This window comes from Chamaea fasciata, unplaced genomic scaffold (assembly GCF_029207755.1).
Source record: "Chamaea fasciata isolate MVZ Bird 193981 ecotype frontalis unplaced genomic scaffold, bChaFas1.0.hap1 SCAF_1, whole genome shotgun sequence".
In the NCBI taxonomy this organism is placed as follows: domain Eukaryota; kingdom Metazoa; phylum Chordata; class Aves; order Passeriformes; family Sylviidae; genus Chamaea; species Chamaea fasciata.
This window is the reverse complement of record NW_027094086.1, coordinates 107,184,799-107,204,282: the sequence shown is the minus strand read 5'-3', so window position 1 is coordinate 107,204,282 and position 19,484 is coordinate 107,184,799. Positions and strand designations below refer to the sequence as shown.

Below are 19,484 nucleotides of genomic sequence, written 5' to 3'. Positions count from 1 at the left end.
TTAAGCAGTGAAGTAGAACACTGGTGAAAGAAAATACTCTGAAGAATTTTTATTTACTCTTCAAACAATTCTGCATGATAGTTTATTGTATTTTTATTTGGAGGGTACGTGTTAGAAGACAGTTTGGATGCAGTCTACATCTTCCAGAACATTTTCTGCCTTGTGAGCATTGAACTAGTGTTTTCTTAAAAAAAGGCAAATGTTTGGAATACACTGTTAACATAAAAAGAGATGCCTCTTTTACCAGAACATCAACATTATTCTCATACATGCCGTTTCATTTAGAACAGATTGTATCTTGTTTTCTAGACCTGGCAATCACTTCAGTTAGATATTTAACAAAAGTGAAAGTGACATTCTCTATTCTCATTGTGTCATCATTTTTTTTCAGATTGCTAAATGGTTTCTGTTGCTGTAAACTTTTGTCTAAGGACATATAAAATTTGTGTTTTCTCGTCTACAAAGATATAGTGGAAGAAATACTGCGAATTTGCATATTTTCTGCAAATAAAAGTTATTTGGCATCATAATTTGTTTCTGGCAGTAAACTTCTAACAAACACCTAAATAGCACTGCTTTGATAAAACTGACTAAAAAGGTTGTTCTGTGTTGGAAATACAAGGACATTCCTCTTTATCAGTGATTCTTTCATGAATGCTGTACAGTTGTAGAAGTATAGCATCAGAAATTGAATGAGATCTCTCAGGTCTCAGTGTGATGAATGAGCTATCATACTGCTAATGAAGTCACTAAGAAGTTGAGGCCAAAATTGAAGAGAAGTAGTTGCAGGGAAATTAGGTGTGGTTTTGTCCAATGTACTTTGTTGCTGTGGTGCTTTTGGAGAGAAAAGAATCTCTGATTTCTTATATTTGTTCAAAATGGACTGGAGATTTTGTTACAAAATTCATTTTTTTTAGGAGAGTTGGTCACTGTTCTGCTAGCCTAACATATTTGTTGTTAGCTTGTTATAGGGGCTGACAACAATTTGAAGTACTATAAAATCTGAAATTAACCCTCCTTCCCCCATTTCTAAGGGATGTTTTTCGGGGATTATCCTTTGCCAAACTGAATTTTCTGGATAGAAAAAGATATTTGAAAAAAGCTGAGTTTGTGATAAAGCATATGTTTACAATAGGAAATCCGTTTGGGAGAGGAGGGAATTTGTCCAGACTAACTTAAAGGGTTCAAAGGGTTCATGCTACATGGGGTAGTTTTGATAAAATGGTTGGATGGCGTCTGGGTTGACTGATGGCTCATATGCCTGATCGTTAAGGTATTAATGCTTTCTTTGTTTAAGACATTACAAAGGGAGAATATGTCTGTCGATACAAACATTCTGACGCTAAGACTGATGGAGGGCCTTTGGCAGTACAGCCATCAACAGCAACTTTACTGAAGAGTAAATATTTTCATAGTTCTCCTGATGTTACCAAATAATGACATACAAGCACTCCATTGCTCAGAATCATTCCTTGCTTGTCATAGTCACATTTGTGTTACTATAGTTAATAGTAACAGCTATAAACTGGTGTTGAGGAAGTCCATTTCCACCTCTCTTTATTTATGTTTGGAGTCATACTGTTGTGGTGTCTATCATACCAACCAAGTAAATGTCTGTATTAGATCTTAAGATTTTATTAAAGTTCTAATTTGAAAGAAAAATATGCCCGAGGGTGAAATGCATATTTTACTTGACTCTGTGATTTACAGTAATTAACTTACATTAGGGAGTATAAATTTACCCCTTCAGAGTGTTTACTAGATACAGCTGAAAAATATACTTTAAGGCAATGATGAAAAAGAAATGGTGTCAGAAAAATCTCCTGAAGTGCCTGTAAAAGTCACAGGAGTTACTATCAAAAGTGTCTCTGCTTTCTGTAAGAAGATTATCTGAATGTAATTCATGAGAAACAGGAAAGATCACTTGGGAGAGCCTAGATAGCCTGCTAAGTTTTATGCATGATAGAAAATGGGTTTTACTCTGGAATTCTTGAGTAATGTAAAAAATACTGTTTTGTGGAAAGAATCCTTTACTGAGATTAAACTCCTAAAATCAAAGGTAAAGGTTATTTCTGTAATTCCAGCAGGATTAATTCTGTCATGACTGACATTAGAAAATATTTTCACTGAATTTTCCATTGCTGTCTAGTACTTTTGAAGCTTTGAGCTAACAGTTGCATCTTTGGCAGAAGTAATTTTTATGAACTCTAATGTTTTGAATTTACTGAATATTGTCACTTTAATTCTTGTAATTAATCCAACCTAGCTCTTAGTCGCATTACAAATCATCTGGAATTAGTTTTTTGTGCCTTATATTTTCTATATTCGTCTTGTCATTGTAACCACTTTTTAAGGGCAAAGCTCCAACTGTGTACCAGAATGAAAAATTTTAAAATAGGCTGAAATATTTATTTAAACAAGAAAATTCTATTTTCTTGTTTGCCACAGGCTAGTACAAATTATCTTTTAGTTAAAATTTCTTAAATGTAACAAAAACCCCCACCCCAAACCCAATAAACCAACAAAATTGCAAAAAACTGCCACAAAGCAGTGGGCCGCGATGACAGATAACTTGGAACCAGTTTTCCATATGGTCGTGTTCTTTATTTTTGTGAACAGACAAGTTTACAGCAGATACATTGTTTATTCCCCTCCTTCTTTTTAGAAACAAGGTGGATAATGCATCTGCAGATATGTGATTTTAGAGAGAAAAACACATGAAATTTGTTGCCTTTTTTCCAGCTTGGAAAATTACATTAAATATCATTGAATAATTTTTTTTAATGATCAAAACTAATAAATAAGTCTTCCTCCGATTTGAATCAATTTCGATCCAACAGAACCATTCAGAAAGACTCTTCTGGTATAAGGAAGCATCTAAGTCTAAAAGAAATGGGGGAAAAAAGCTAGTAAGTCTTAAACCTTTAATCAACAAAATAAAAGGAAGGTGCTTTCAGCTTTTCCCAAAAAACCCCATAATTTTTCAGTAAAAAAGATTAGTCCCAGCCTGAAGTTTAGTTTGGTTCAGGGTAACATAAGATTGACAAGTGAGGGGAAGAAGGTGGAGAAATAAGATGGCCACTCTTCCCTGGACAGGGAAAGTCCTATGTTAGGGAGAAAGGTTAAAAACGGAGTAGTGGTGCCTGATTCCTGTCAATGGCCTTTGCTCATGCGTGTGTTTGTGACCCAGCTGGACAATAAGAGAAGCAAGAGAGCATGGTTCAGGTACCTTGAACATTCTTTCATAGTATGTTTTGATATGGAAATCAGCAGCCTGATAGCCTGCTTTCAAGAGGATGAGAGTATACCAGAGATAAGTAGAATCATAGAAGCTTTAAAGTTGGAAAAGACTTGCAAGATCCTGGAGTCCAACCTTTGTCACATGCAGTTGTTTCCTGAACACCTCCAGAGGTGGTGACTCCATCACCTCCCTGGGCAGCCCATTCTGATGTCCAACCTGAACCTCCTCTGGTGCAACTTGATACTTTGTCCTCTTGTCCTGTTGCTGGTTGTGCCAGAGAAGAGGCCACCTCCCACCTGGCTAAAACCTCCTTTTAGGGAGTTGAAGTGTGTGGTAAGGTCTACCCTGAACCTCTTTTTCTCCAGGCTAAACAACCCCAACTCTCTCAGTCACTCTTAACATGAGTAGGTCTACAGAAGGATGTGTGATTGTAAAGCCACTAGGCTACTGCAACTGTTTCTACTTTTGTTGTCTTTAAAAGCAGAGTTTCAAATTGGTTGATTATTTGACAGTGTTAAAATATCTAAGCACAGAAGATCAAATATTTAATAACTTGGACAAAAGAGGGAATTTGAAGACCAAAGAGGTGATCTTACCCCTGCTGCAAGCACTATCACTATTAAGTGTCTAATTTGTTTTTTTCCTGCAGTTAATTTTATTTACTGAGAAGCTAGTGGATTATGGCAACAATAGCAAGTTGAAGACAAATTGCACCACTATCTAGTGATCTTTGTTTGTAGCTAAATTCATGTGATTCCTCACGGTGAATTCTCTGGGTAGAATAGAAGATCTATGTGTGCCAGTATTCTGTTGGTCTGAGAAAGAAAGGCTTAATATGGTCCGTTTGAAACTTTTATGGATTACTGAAAATCTATTATATATCTTTATCTGATGTTTTCCACTTCAAAAGATTATCAAAAGAAGCTATGCCCACTTGTATTTTCAAATTTTTTATCATTTGCCATTTTTCTGGTGTTTGATAAGAAGGGGCTGTAAGATTTTAACTTTTTTAGCAGGCTTTGTTCTGGTGGTTGGCAATAATAATGGTTTTCAAAAAATAAAGCTTTCTCTATTTCTTCCAGATGGCATAAAATTAATTTAAACAAAATTATGCAGAAATTGGTTTGGTATGCATTATGAATTGTCAAAGTACAAAGGACAGAAAGAATTGTTGTATTCTTGTCTTGTTTAGTTGTATTCCCTGAAAATTTATCAAGTAAAACAAGCATTCAACCTTGGTAAAAACCTTACACTAATGGATAATCTAACATATCTATTGGTTGTATGTATTTTAATTAAAAAGTTTTGAGAATTAATCTTAACTAGAGCATTCATCTTATTTTTTCTGCTGGTATTGGAGATCCTGAAACTAATCTTCAGTGCACTGTCTCTGTTGTAAGCAGACTTACTTAGGAATCTTATTTCTTGGTGTAAATTAGCCAAGGCAGAACTGTGTTCTACTTTGATTAATTTGCTTCCAGCATATATCACCTCCATTTAAAGTGATTTGGATACCCTGTGAAGTACTGCAGCTGTCCCAAGAGATGTACTCCTTGTTTGATAAATTAAATAACCTTCTGTTATCAGATATCTTTCTTTATGTAATATTGTGATGGGGACCTCTAAACTTTCTCTTTGTTAGGGTGATCTGTCTAGTTCACTTACAAAGAGCCATTTTAGTGTAGTAGTAATTACTGAGTATGTGGTGCATACCAGGAGTTCAGATCACTTGTCATCTAAACTGCTTAATGACAAGAGTGATGCATTACAGTGATTACAGAAATGTTGTTCAGCAAAGGGTCTTAACACTCAATATATACAATCAGTGGCTTTTTCTTTCGCTTTTTTTTTTTTTTTTCTTTTTAAAAAATTTATTGTCAGTGGAGAATTCCCTTGATATTGTGTCCTAATTGGAAGATCCTCAGACTCTTGGTATGCAGCCTTCCAGTAAAAGGGTTTACAAGAAGGATAGAGAGGGATTTTACACAAGGGCATGTAGCGTTAGGTCAAGGAGGGTAGGTTTAGATTAGATAATAGGAAAAAATTCTTTGCTGTATGGGTGGTGACGCACTGGAACAGGTTGTGTACCCCCCATCCATGGTAGTGTTCAAGGCCAACTTGGATGGGGCTCTGAGCAACCTGGTCTGGTGGAAGGTGTCCCTGCCCATGGAACTGGAGGATCTTGATAGCCCCTCCCAACCCAAACCATTCCGTGATTCTGTGTATTGATCTGTACTATACTAGAATATTAGAAATGTAACGGGATTTATGATTGATTGTAAAATTCTGATGGAATTGCTTATATATTGAAACAACAAATCTGTTTCAGCATCATTAGAGTATGACCATTATGTTTCCTAATAGAACAGGGTTTATAGAATTAAAATTTGCATACTTATTGTTGTTTTTAATTTCTGATTGTCAGTCATTAGTTCAAAACTTTGATGCTTTTATTATAGTAGCACTATGTTAGTAGCATTGTATCTAACCATAACTCATGGCGTTTTCTGAAAAAATAAGTTACTCCCAATAATTTTGTGAAGCTCTCTGTGTATATTGAACATGTGGCAATGGTATACAGCTAAATTCATAATTTTCCTTAGATCTCCTGGTCAGAAATGTTTCTGAGAGGGTGTATCAAGACCTAATCACCAAACTAATCTTTGTTATTTGAGGGAAGTGGGGGGAACTATTTGTGGTGAGACTGCTTGTGTTTCTGAAGTTGTTGATGGTTGTTCTTGGTTCTGAGTTGCAATCATGTAGCATTTTTTGGTCATTACTAGATAAGGTATCGCTATTGCTCAGATGGCATGCTGTTGTATGATCTGTGTACTGGAATTTACAAAGATATCATGTCACAAAGATAAAGGTAGGTAGATAGGGATATCATGCAGAAGATGAGTTTTTCATCTTGTTACAAGATCCCAGAAAGAACCACTTCTTTTTTTCCCAAGATTTTCAGAGTAATCATTTTCTCAGATGAATTTTTTTTCTTTTAGTTAATGGCAAGATGCTTTGTCTTAATTCCTATATTTAAGAATGATGTGCCAGTATTCTCTCGTATTTGCGCAGGTAGTGAAATTTACATTAAAATGGGCCAACTTAAAGGAACATAAACATTGCATAATTTGTCCTTCATCATCCCCTGGCTCTTTCAATGAAGTGAAAGTTTGATAAAGCAAAAAATATGGTTTAGTTTAGATACCTCTAAAGTAAAACAGGTTATAAATCAAATCTGCACAAACAGTGGAGGAGTTAATGAACTTTAAGATACTGTTGTAGGAAAAAAAACCTCAAAAAAACACCCCTAGCACAAATTTGAAAGTTGGCTCTCCAAGTAAACATGCGAGTCCACTTTACCACTATCCTCTTTGTCCTCAACTGTGCATTTTGGGAGAATAGCAATTCCACAATTTGAAGCAACAGAGCTGAGTTTAAAGACAGTGGTGTGTAGATCTAAACTAATGTGAGAATTTGAATAGGAAACAAACTTTATAACAATTTCTTTCCAGATCTAAAATATTTTAATGTGTGTGCTTCCATACTTCACAGATTTTGGAAGCACAATCTCATTTGTCAGTATTTTATTGTATAGTGTATTGGTAACCTAATAAGAGATGTAGTGAAAGATGAAAAGTTCCTCTCTAAGATTATCAGTGATCTAAAAATGGAGCATGGGCTGAGATGCAATGAGAAGCTTCAATAACTTTGTTTTAGCCTGTGTTTTATCTACTTTTTTTTTCCTCCAGGCTGAGTGATTCCTTTTTCCCGTATTAAAAATTATCTTGCTGGACCTAATTGTAGTGTTCATGTATGGCAGACTTATTGCTGGATGTGTAGCATTCTTGAGCAAGATGCACAACTCCAGGTGTGTTTTTTTGCCTGCAGACAGCTTTGACAACCTCTGCAAGACCCAAACAGCACCTCAGTTTTCCTAACTAACTGGTGAAAAGATATTGAGGAAAAGAAATATGAAGTGTTAGATGATTTCAGTGCTTAAAATCAAAACAACAGACTTCTGAAGCTGGCAACAAAAAAAGTCAAGCCATTCAATTCATGTAGTACTTACAAAAGTTTCTTTCATCAGTTCCCAGAAGGGATCAGTGGTCATAAGAAGTCAAGCTAAAAAGAAAATTAAGATGAAAAAAATCTCTCAAAAATTCAGGATTGGGAATGGTGTCTACAGAAACCCATGAAGTGCATGAACTTTCATTATTCCAGATAGAATGCATGAATATTTAAACAAATAAGCATTACTAGATTAATAACTGTAGAATTATATAGTTAGAATTTATCTTTTGAAGAAATATGCCCTTTTCCCTGCCTCTTACCCACTCTTAAAAGACCACTATAGCCCAGAAAAATATTTAAGAAACCAGGTATTAGGAAACACTCTGTATTGCTCCAGTTTTGAGATATGAGACAATTTGAAAGAAGAGTTGAGTAAGACAGATTCATTACTTGTCAAGAAGAAGCCTACTGATCTAATCTAATTTTAACCTAATTTTGAAAGTCTTTCTGTGCAAATGAAGATCATCCAATGTGAAAGGATGCAGCCCATATGGAAGTTTGGCTGCATATACAGAGGTTAAATTTTAATGGAAGAGCCAATGAAACCGTCATCTATATTCATGCTAGTATATAATTTTTTGGTGAAGCATGCACTTTCCAGAGACTAAATAGCTAATCTCAAAAGCATCTAGGGGTTAACCAGTGCTAGAAATATTATTACTATGGTCCCCATCCAGAGTTTTGCTTTCTTACAGGTTTTGCTTTCTTGCACTCTTTAATCATGTTACCGGTTTCATTAATACAGAAAACCCTTCAACTGCTGATAACCATAACGTTTTTATGTGAGCAGGATTTTTCTCAGAGTTTGAATTGAAAAATAAATTGAAATCTCAAAAGATAGAGGTTGTCGTCCTCATGCATGCAGCTTTCAGAACCTTTTTTTAGTAATGCTCTCTTTGCTAGATTTCTAAAACACCCACTGCTTTTAGTATTGCTCTTCTACAGTTTGATTTTTCCATTAGATTAGTTTTGGAGCATCATTCCTAAAAGAAAAATATCACCTATTCTATAAGATAATTTTAAAAACACTATTTTGATTACTAAGCCATATGCATTTTTAACTTTCTTTCCATATCTGAAGACACTGTAGTAGTAGAGTTTGGCAAATCTTGTTTTAAAGTTAAATGTCCACACAATGGAATACTCCCAAAACTATATTTACATTTAATGCAGAAGTGTTTGGTAGTTTGTGAATTGAACTTCAGAAGACAAAAATACCAGAGAAACTTTTAAATGGCAAGTGTACTTTCCGGGAAAGAATCTGTCATAGAGATTTTTCTCTGGTGAAGTTGCCATAGGCTATCAATGTATGTTTACCAAGTAGGACTCAAAATGAAAAGTTTTTGTAGGGTGTTGTTTGTGCTCCTGGAGTTCCTATGAAATAAATATTTCTACGTAGAACAGATAAAGTTGCTGTTTCTATTATGACTGGCAATTACAGCACAGCTGTGCAGGAATTTCAAGTGTGTCTGTGACAGGCTTTTAAGTGAACCCACTTTATTCACAAAGGATTTTTGCTAAATCTGATTTTTGCAGTCTATTAATCTAAAAATGTGAGAGACTGGTACTTGAATTAGATGTTCTTAAGTAGCTAGAAAATAATTGCTGGCGTAAATAGTTAATATTAAATAACTCTGCACAGATGTTTTATCTGCTATGCTCGTAGTAGTTTGATAAATATTGTAAAGAGATCTCATACAGTTTCCTGTATAAGTCTTGATTCGTTTCTGTAGTCTTTTATTTGTTGTTCTTCATAGACTGTTCAAGCTTTTATCTTAAATATCTATTGTGCCAGGGCCCCTAGAGAGCTTGGTTTCTCGTATTGTGGTCAGAGTTACCAAGTTGTACTTCTTCTGGATTTGTATTTTCTTTTGTTCATTGTTTGGCTTTTATTTCTTGTGTTTTAAGTAAATTGTAATTTGTTTGGAGTAGGCAAATTTGCTAAGTCCAAACCTTTAATAAGATTTAAATGTCCATAATGCCTATAGTATAGCTCTTCACAGCAAGTTGACTTCAGAGTACCATCTCACAAATAAAGATGGTTTCCATGATTTAAAGTGAAATCAATTAATCTACTGTTTTGAACTGTTCTTCTAGAACTACATATCATACTAATTTTCTTTCTGTTTTTTAGTTGTTCTGTCTCTTACTTTGTCTGGGATGTTCAAGTATATCCTCACTTTGATATTGCTTTATCAGTCTGTGAATTCCTATTAGAACTGAATTTCTTTAAATGGCAGTAGAAGTCAAAATCAGATCAGTTAATATTATGAATATTATGCATCATAAATGATTTAAAGAAAGATTGACTAGAGAGAGCAGGTTTAATAAAAGAATTTTAGTTGTGATTTTTCTGTTGTGTGCTCAATACAAATGTCCTTCTTAGGCACTTAATAGATTTGGAACGTATTTAAGCTTGAGTCATTCGTCTGGATTTTCATCAGGTTTGAATTCCACTAGTCTGTAGGATTTTGCCAGTTCCCTGTTTTTCAGTAATCCCAGTGGTAGCTTTTTGTTATTTATATATGTAGAGGTGCTTTTGCTTTGGTTTTTCTGGTGGTTTTTTTTTTTTTTTTTTTTTTTTTTTTTTTTTTTTTTTTAACACGAAAATGAGTTGTAGAAGATTCCAGATAATCTGTGACTGGTATTTCAAATGCATTATGTTAAGTAAAACTGGGTTTATATTGGTACAAGGATAATTTTTCAACCAAGAGTAATTTTTTTCTTAGGAAACTTTTCCTTAAAAATTATACTCTCTTGACACTGTTCAGATGTAAGACTTCAGTAATATTTCGCTGAATTTTTTTCTGAGCGCTAAATAGATACTGAGTGCATTCGTTTACCTTTTCTTTTATTCCAGTTCTTTTCAAAAGGTCTCCTAAAGGCTTTATCAATTCTTTTTTAGCTGTAGTTTTTCAGGGACACTCACAAGGAAGGTTTGTCATTTCCATTTCTGACAACACAGGCAGATGTTGTGTGCTACTTTATGGCTTCTGTGTCTTTTATCTCCTCTTTGAGATAAACAGATCAGTTAGAAATACAGAATATGCTTGAAGAATATGAGTTTGGAAGACTGGTACCACAGTAAATTCTTGGCCAAATTTGCTGATGATCTGTGCCTGTGTGGATACTACCAGGTCAGTACCCATGGATTAGTGGATTACTGGTTTGTATGTGTAACAATAAGAATTTTTTAAAAAATTGCTGTAAAAGCAGAGTGCTGAGAGACACATAGCTGATGTTTCTTGTGAGTTAGCATATACAATGCTTTCAGATACAGAAACCTCTTCTTTGATGGTTAAGCATAAATGCCAAGATTGTAATTCATATTGTGAACTTTCAAATATTCTAGCATTTTTGAAAACTGATGAAATCACTATTGTGTCTGAAATAAAGAAATAAGATATAGCCAGGCAAGTTCCTGAGTTAACAGCTGTAAGAATTCCCATAACTTGGTTGGCACCAATTTTGCATAGTTTATGCACTATATTTCACATTGAATTTCAGTTCTTTCAGAAGTGCCTTGATTGTCACTCCAGGATAAATTGCATCATAGGCAACTCGGAAAGTGGCAGTTGCCTTAGGAATATTATTATTATTATTATTATTATTATTATTATTATTATTATTATTATTATTATTATTATTATTATTATTATTATTATTATTATTAAAGATACACAATCAAGTACTTGTCTGGCTCATGCACACAACTTAGGAACCTTGTTCAACTTTGACTGATACACTCTTAGAACGATTTATTTGTACTTAAGACAAATAGTATTCATTTGTGGATCTCTGAAATATACTGACTGTAGAAATGTGTTAAGAAGGTGCACTATATGAGTAAACCTGCCAAATCTGACAACAGGCTCTGTCACAAACTTCTTCCTACATATATGTGCTCTATGTATCTTAGCAACAAAAATATGGAAATCCTTCCCTCAGATCCAGTTGACCTTGTTTTTGACCAGCTAAACTCTGGGGGAGTGGAATCTTGCAGTCAAGTGTCAAGCTACAAACAAGGTACTCTGGATGAAGCCTTATGCCAAAGTGACATTGAATGTATAATTATGGTCACACTCAGTTATGCCATGATATTTGAGGATCCTTCATGGCAATTTGTATGGAACACAAATGATGTGTACTAATATAGTATTAGCTATGCTAGTATTTCACAAGTCTACATTTGGTCTACAGGCTCCTGCAGTGTATTTGATTTGGTTAAAAGAAAATACCAATCTCTACCTATTACCTAAAAGAGAAAAATAATAATAATGTATGTATGCAAAACATGAAGCCCAGCCTTTCTCAGTGAAAAAGTAAAATTGATGAATTAAATATTTTTCTTATCTATTTATATTACATGAAGAACTTGGATCATTTAATAATTCCTCTTTCTGTGAGTCTTGACTGACATTGTCGCAGTCATGGCAAAGCTCGCTGGTCATAGAATGATGGATTACTGACATCACACTCCTGTTGAAGGTGTTCCTTTTGGTCTTCAAATATGCAGAATACTACACAGAAAGCCATTAGTGAATATTACAACTGTGGCAGTAGAAACATTCTGCAGTGTAGGTTATAGACAAGAATACTTTCATTTTCAAACATCTTTCAACTTTTTTAGCATGTGAAGAGTTTTTCTTAATCCTTCAATTCTCCCCTTGCACCAATAAAAATTGCTGACAGATGAGGTCTTGTTTGCAGCTATTGTACAGAGTTGTACAAAATCACCTGAACAGTTTTCCAACAAGTTGGTTTTTTTTTTTTTGGTTTTTTTTTTTTTTTTTTTTTTTTTTTTTGTTGGTTTTTTTTTTGGTGTTTGGGTTTTTTTTTTTTTCCTTTCATTTAGAGGTAGTTTTTGTGTACTCTTTCATTAATCATAAAGGCTTCTTTGGATTCGACTGGACTTACTAGGTCAGCAGACCTTGAATTGGAGAAGATAGTTTTATGGTCTACTGAGAAACCAGTTTTACATGGAAATGAAATACAAGAACAAGGCTTGGAAAATGTTAAGGCTGTGGTATAAAGTAAAACATACCTGTGTGAGCCAAGGACAGAATACTAGCCACTTTTAATTTCCTGACTTTTGTTAGCTTGTAATTCAGTGCTTTTATTTGAGTGCTTTTGCCTGCATTTTTACAACTTATTTGGAGAGACATATTGGCCAGCTTCTGAGCTACTGTATGCTGACAACAGTTAATCATGTGTTTCTTTGTCTTTTAGTGAAACTCAAGATTCTTATGTTTATGTTGTTCTTATTTTTCATGATTTGTAGTATAATTAGGGGTGGCTGGCTTGGCTGTTTTTGGTGCTTTGTACATATTAAGTTTCATTGCCCAGTATGTGGGAATGTAGACAGCATTTACCAGCTCATTAACCTCTTTAAATTGGCTGCAGAATGGATGATTTCCTGTCACCATCACAGGTCAGTGGATGCATTGCATTCTAATGGACTCTTTCTAGAATATTTGAAAGGTATTAAGCTACTACAGCATTGATTGATTGATTGATTGGCATGATTTATCTAATGTATATGGTTTTTGTTCTAATTTTTGGATTTTTTTTATGGGGGGCAAATCCAGATAAAATAATAGGTTAATGTTTTTCTGAGGTCAGAAAGGCAAAAGCTGACTAAGAAAACCTCACTAGGTGATTCTGTTCCTCTAGAAAATGTAAATATTTTATACACACACATCACATTTCCAGGACACTCAGTACAGAGAATGTTTGGACAAGGATGAAGTGCATATGACTGTGTGGTCTTGAAATATCCCCCCTCACCCCCCCGGGGCTAGCTCAGTTTCTTGAGAGGCTTTAGAGGGATATCTCAGGGACAGAACAAAAGATTCCAAAAGAGGCTCTTACCCTAAGATTATTTCAAGGTTTTTATTCTTGAAGGGTTCCAGGGGGCAAGAGAAGGAACAAGGTAGAACAGGGTCTTATCTAGTCTCCTACTCGGAAAAGGATGGCTGGAACTCAGCCAATTGGGTCAGGAAAGGTAGGAAAGGCCAAACCATATGGTTACAAACTTCAGAGGTCTTGGGGGGAAAAACCATTCCCCAGAGAAATACAACATGGTCTCACCGGTGTACTTGACTGCTAGTAAGCATCTGCCCTGGATCGGTTCTTAGGAATTTAACAAGTTCAGGAAGGTGGCCTTTGATTCTGTGTTAAAGGTAGTGTCCTTCACAAAGGCCATTATTATGTATTTAATTGAAACAATCCATAAACCTCATTTGCTTAGTGGGCTATGGCAGGGTTGACATCATCATTCTTTCAAATGTTACTCTTACTGAGTCATGTAAATTTGCATAGGTGGGCAATTTTGCTGTTCATCTAGCATTTTCAATCAAGTAGAACACATTGCGAGAAAGAGCTTAAAAATGAGAAGGTTGTGTATTTGTATTAACTACAACTGGATACCCAAATTTTCCTTTTTGAGTACTTGCCTCATAAAGAGCAAGCTTGGTGTTACCTTCTGTTAGTTTAGCAGCAAGTAGAGCTGGGTGATTCCAGGTTGTCGTGTCAAAACTTCTGAAGTCACTAAAGACTTGCCAAAATAAGTCCCAGCCCATCAGGAGCATTGAGAGAGAAGACACTAATACTACAGTAATTAAATATACTGTCCTGTTCATGTAGGCAGCACATACATAGAACTTGTTCACAGGTGGCTGAATACTAAGAGAGTCATGAAGTTAGCAGACCACAAAGCCCTTTATATTACTTGCTAACTCTATCCAAGCTCTGTAAGATTGCCATGAAAAGACATGAGAAAGCTTTGTGACTGTCTTACAATTCATTAATTATAGATGCAGTGGATTAATCACATAGGCTCATCACAGAGTGTAATTTAAGATTCCAGAATGCATCAAGAGGAGCCAATCTGCATGTCATACGGCAAAAACAGGATAGATGTCATATATTAGATTTTATGCATTAGCCTAGTAACCTTGTCACCAATAGTAGAACTTCTCCTATCCAGGATTCTTACTTAAAGGAACGCCTTTGATTTGTTTGAGTCACTGAAAACCACACTACAGATTACAGACTCAAAACTAACTTTTAAATGTGCTTTTCAAGGTGCTTAGTGAAAAGAAACTTACTTGCTTTTAATGAGTGTAATTTGTCTAACTGGAAGTGATTACTTAACTGGTCTTTTCATAAATATTTACAGCTTGACACTATGCTGAAATCAAAGTCCCTGTTCATCATAGCACTGACAGACCGGTGCTCATAACTTAAAGTTAATTGATCTGATAAATGGATACTGAATAATTGTAGTTTTGTGTTGCAGTCATGGTGTTCTCTGCTATTGGCATATTATGAGAATCTTTGTGATTCCAAGAAATGTATAATTGGATACATATTCTTTTCTTGGCCTTGACATATCATCATCATCATAATGTTATACCCTACATATTATTCTTTTATTTATATCTCCATTCTGTTCTTGATTGTAAATGTCACAGCCAGGAACTTCTAATTTTCAGTTATTAATGCAACGGCTGAATTTAACTGTTCTATCACATACTACTCATACATTGTTATTATTGAAATTAGATTTCTCTGTCTACCTCAGTATTAGAATAAGTTCGTTTTTTCAACTTTTGCTTGTACAAGTTGCAGTTGGGTGTTCACCACACTCATTAACCCCAAAACTATATTTTATGTATCAGTATAGTTTTAAAATTCTTAGTCCATGATTTGTTACCATATTTTTAATATGTTGTATCAAATTGCACTTCACCTAATTTTATTTAATTTCCTTTTCTCTAATGCAGGGTTGGGAAGAAACTGTGGATGCTGCAGTCTCTTACTTGTTAAGAACCTGTTTGTCAAAGAGCTCCAAGGAGCAGGCCCTGACTCTCAGCAGCCAGTTGTCCATGCCCAAAGATACCAGCAGACTGAAGAAGAACATCACCCTCTTCTGTGATAGATTGGCCAAAGGTGGTCGCCTTTCGTTAAGTACAGACTCGGCCACTCACCAAGCTGCTGTCATGTCAGGTAAGAGATGAAGTTCATGAATGTTCAGAATCTAAAATATTTACTTGCATATTAAAACCAAAAATTTTGCACATTTTTTTTTTTTGGCAGTTTTTTTCTCATTGATTATGGAAACCAAACACTGTTTGTGTTGCTGACAAGTAGAATGACTTAGGTAATAAGATAATTTGAAGTCTGAGGTTTTTTTATCATTTTATTCAACCCTTACTGTTGCTCTTACACAATATGCACTGTAATGCAGCAAATGAAACATAGATGGTCATTTTTATGCTGAAAATTCTTATCACTTATTTCTTTGCACTTTTCAATTGGATGTCTGCATGTGTACGTTTCTAGTGTGATAGGAAAAGGAGTAGTGAGAACTGCTGGTTTCTTGATAAAAAAAATTAGTATATTTGTATTAGTGGCTTTATGGCATATCCATATGACAAATCATGAAGTAGTGGTAACAGTAAATAAAAAATCTCCAACTTTAAAAAGTACTAGTTGACTGGGTGATATCTCACAGAAAGCATGAAATTGAAGATTAAACTAATTTGGGTTGAGTAGTATTTCCCATACAGAGTTAGAATGTGGGCACGATTTTACAGTACACAATGATTTACATGGATGTCGTGGAATTACTATTTTTAAAGGAAATTTTATTCTTGTCCTTTTCTATATTCCTACTTTTTAGTTATAGTGGGAGCAAAATTATACTTTTTCTGTAGAGTCTGAAGTTTAACATCTTTGTACTGTTGCAAGACATTTTCTTCCTGCTGTTTTCCTCCAGTGAGACAGATGGATAGACTCTTAGTAAACATCAGATACTCCTGGTGACTTGGAAACAGGTATTTTTTTCCCCCATCTTTCTGCTCCAAATCTGGATTGGCTGTTCATTCTGCTTCATACTCTCCTAAACCATAGTATCACTATGGTGTTTGACCTCAGTGCCTTCCTTCTACAGCAGTCTTCACTTCTGTAAGGAAAAATTTGTATTTTGTATATACATCATTCTTAAAATTGGGAGTTTATTTTGTTGGCTTCATGGATATTGTTTTTGATAAGGATTGGATTTGTGTTAGGACAGTATCTTGATTATCAGTATTTTGCTTTCTTACATTACAAAAAATAATTGAATTCTTGTTTAATATAATATGGATGACCTGTACAATGTTTGAGCAACTCAAAAGTCCTTGTTATGTGCAGCCCTCCTTTACATGTGCCACTATAAATGATCTGGTAAAACAGCTGCAGACTATGAAGTGGTAGAAATTCTAGAAACATATATTCATTTACTTTAGTGTTACACTGTTGCCATATTTGGAACCAGACCCATAATCAAGTGAAGTAAGGAAGTGAGGCAGAGTAAGTGTCGTATTGGCTTTGCAAATTTCTGTTAGTATTTCTTTGCAAGACTAAAATATATGTGAAGGGCATTTCATTTGTTGAACTTTGATTATATAACTGTTATTTTTCCTTCTAAGAATTTTTAAAGGGTGTGAATAGCTGCAGTTCAACTTTTTCCACCTAAGCTAATCAGGTGAATTGATTTAATAAGGAAATTCACTTCTTCCTATTGAGTTGACTATTGTTATTGAGTTCAGGGAACTATGCAATTAGATTATGATTCTGATAGGAAAAGAGTAAAATTTGTAAATACTGTAAACAAATTAGAAGAAATATTGCTCTTGATAGACTTTGCATTTACTCATTAACTCTTAAAAGAATATAATTTTTGAAAGAGGTTGAAATTAAAAAATGTTATCTTAATTAATGAGAAGCTCATTAGAGAGAAGTACTTCTGTCAAATGCTCAGAATAGCAGAGTATTTAAGTAGTTACCCTTAAGCAGAATGTGCTGTGTGATTTGAAACTCTGTGTGTTTGTCTTTGAATGGACTGAGAAAACTTGGAACTTCTTTTTGAGAATAAAGGTTTTACTGACACTTTTTAAATATGTTTGTCTTGTCACATGTTCAGGTTTTCTCTGGCCATCTCTACCTTGGCAAGTAATGCGGTCTATTAGAAGCAGATCTGCAGGCCGGAGTTGAGGCTGGCAACATGACTTGTATCATGTCTGTGTGTCAGAACTAGCTTTGTGCCTGTACTGGTTCTTCATTAGCAGTTGGAGTGCTCTAGGTACATTCCTGGAATTCATCTGCCTGGTCAGATTTACCCAAAAGAAATGAATTCCTGTGCTCCAGATCACTCCTCAGCTTGAAAATAGTGTCATTAGCGAGGATAATCAAAAAATTTTGACTCCCTGTTGAGTCCAGCTAAAAGCACCTGTTCTGTCTACACATGGAAGAAATGGAGAATGTTACCTTATAAAGGGAAACCAGTATACAAAATGACTGTGCTGTTGAGTCAAGAGCTCTTTGATAATGCCTAGAAAATAGAGGCACTCCTTTTCCCAGCCCTTAAAGGAGAGAACTGGAATAGCTAGAGGAGAACAAGGTAGAACCATAGTGGAGAGGGAGACTGAGAATTGTATTTGTGCCTGAGGATTTATGGTTAAATACTGAATGGTAATGTAGGGGAAAGTTCTTCAGGATGTTTAAGCTCCAAGCCAAGTTAAAGATGGTCCCATAATTATTCAGTAGGGTAACCAGCATTAGCTTGAGGATTTTGTTGAATGCCACTTTTTCTTAAGCCCATTATTTTTCTTAATGATGAAAACCCCTTTTTTTTTCCATAGCAACCAACTTTAAAAATTTATTTTAAAGTGCCTAGGACCCTTCTAGTAGCAATGTAGCAGTAGGCTCAATTTCTCGAAATTGTATTTAATACATTCAAGATAGTGTACCCTGAAATCCAGAGAAATTGCCTGAAGCCACATTGAAAAGCTGATGATTATCTTGAAGTGTGCATCTATTTGAAAGATGCCTTCAAAAGTAGTTGTTAGTATTTGTAGTTATTCCAAGAGTGTATGTTAGAGGTAGATCATGATCTCTCCTGGGTCTGGTTTTGTTCACTATGTTCTTTAATAGCTTCTGTGATGGAATATGGGCGTGAATGTTAAAACTGTGGTTTTGCAACAAACTTACAGTAGTTTGAGGCATATTGAGAGAGCAATAACGCTGATCTTGATATTAGAGGAAGGATCTAAAGTTAAAATGGTTTTCAGTTGAGACAGGCGCCGAGGACTCTAGCAAGTAAGAATCTGACAAACTAAAATTTGAGGAATAATTCCATGAGCACTATTGCTATAGGATAGGCTCATGGGGTTATATTGGACCATCAACTGAATAAAAGACAGCAATATGTTTCCACTAAAGGTGAATTCCAACTTTAGGTTGTACTCATATGACTTTTAATGAGGAGATACGATTATTTCTTTCTATTCTTCATGAGTATGATTCACAGGGGAGTACAATTTAAGGAAAACCTAGACAAATTGAATGGGGTTCAGTTTTGTTTCTTCTGAGGGAAAAATAAAGAGAAGTGTCTCAGGGGAGACATGATAGTTTTCCAGCATGTAAGATGTTCTTGTATGGGTGATTAAAAATTAATCAGAATAATTGGCTAAATATGATTATAACTGTAAACCACATCAGGCTATATCATGTACTGTGTTGCCTTTGGCAGTGCATAAATGGCTGGATGAGAGGAATGGTGAGGGGTTAAGGGAGTGGTGCCAACCCAAAGTGTGGTTCAGTGCCAGGGAAGTGCTTGGAAAGGTGCTGTAGACCACCCACATTGTCGTGTATTGAGTTTAATGGGTGTGAGAATTTATAACATAAATCCTGATGACCTGCAGTGAGTTAATTCTGTAGCTTTTAATGGTCTCTTATAATATCTGTGTGTTGTGCAGGATTGCTTTTAAAACCTTGATGAGTATTAAGTGTGGGTGTTTGAAGACTTGTTTAGATGTCAGTCTGATTGGAGCTCTGTTTACAGTATTGCTTCACCCATGTTTTGGGAAGCTCGGTTACTCTTTGACTAGAATGCAATCCTGCTTTTCCTATAAAAGTTCCTGATGTGGTGTACAAATAGTGCCTGCATCAGTTCAAGGCTTTGTTCAAGCAAGGATTTTTAAATTTAAATAAAGACTTCATTTTTCTTTAGACCATCCTTTTTCTTCTGTCTTGTTTTTTTGACTCGATTTCAGTATTTTTGCTCTCTTGGCTTCATTAGGAGATCACTGTACTATGCTTTAGCATGATTTACTTACATAGTTGA

At 35.1% G+C, this 19,484-nt stretch overlaps 1 protein-coding gene across 8 annotated transcripts in view; it reads left to right on the top strand.

The window, feature by feature from the left end:
• BBS9 (Bardet-Biedl syndrome 9) overlaps positions 1-19,484 on the top strand; it is a 286,092-nt gene that overhangs the window by 128,725 nt on the left and 137,883 nt on the right. For all 8 annotated transcript variants that reach the window (XM_066192448.1, XM_066192439.1, XM_066192413.1 and 5 more), the window contains one exon: positions 15,100-15,322. In XM_066192448.1, coding sequence (XP_066048545.1) covers positions 15,100-15,322 — 223 coding nt within the window. The remainder of the gene's footprint in view (positions 1-15,099; positions 15,323-19,484) is intronic.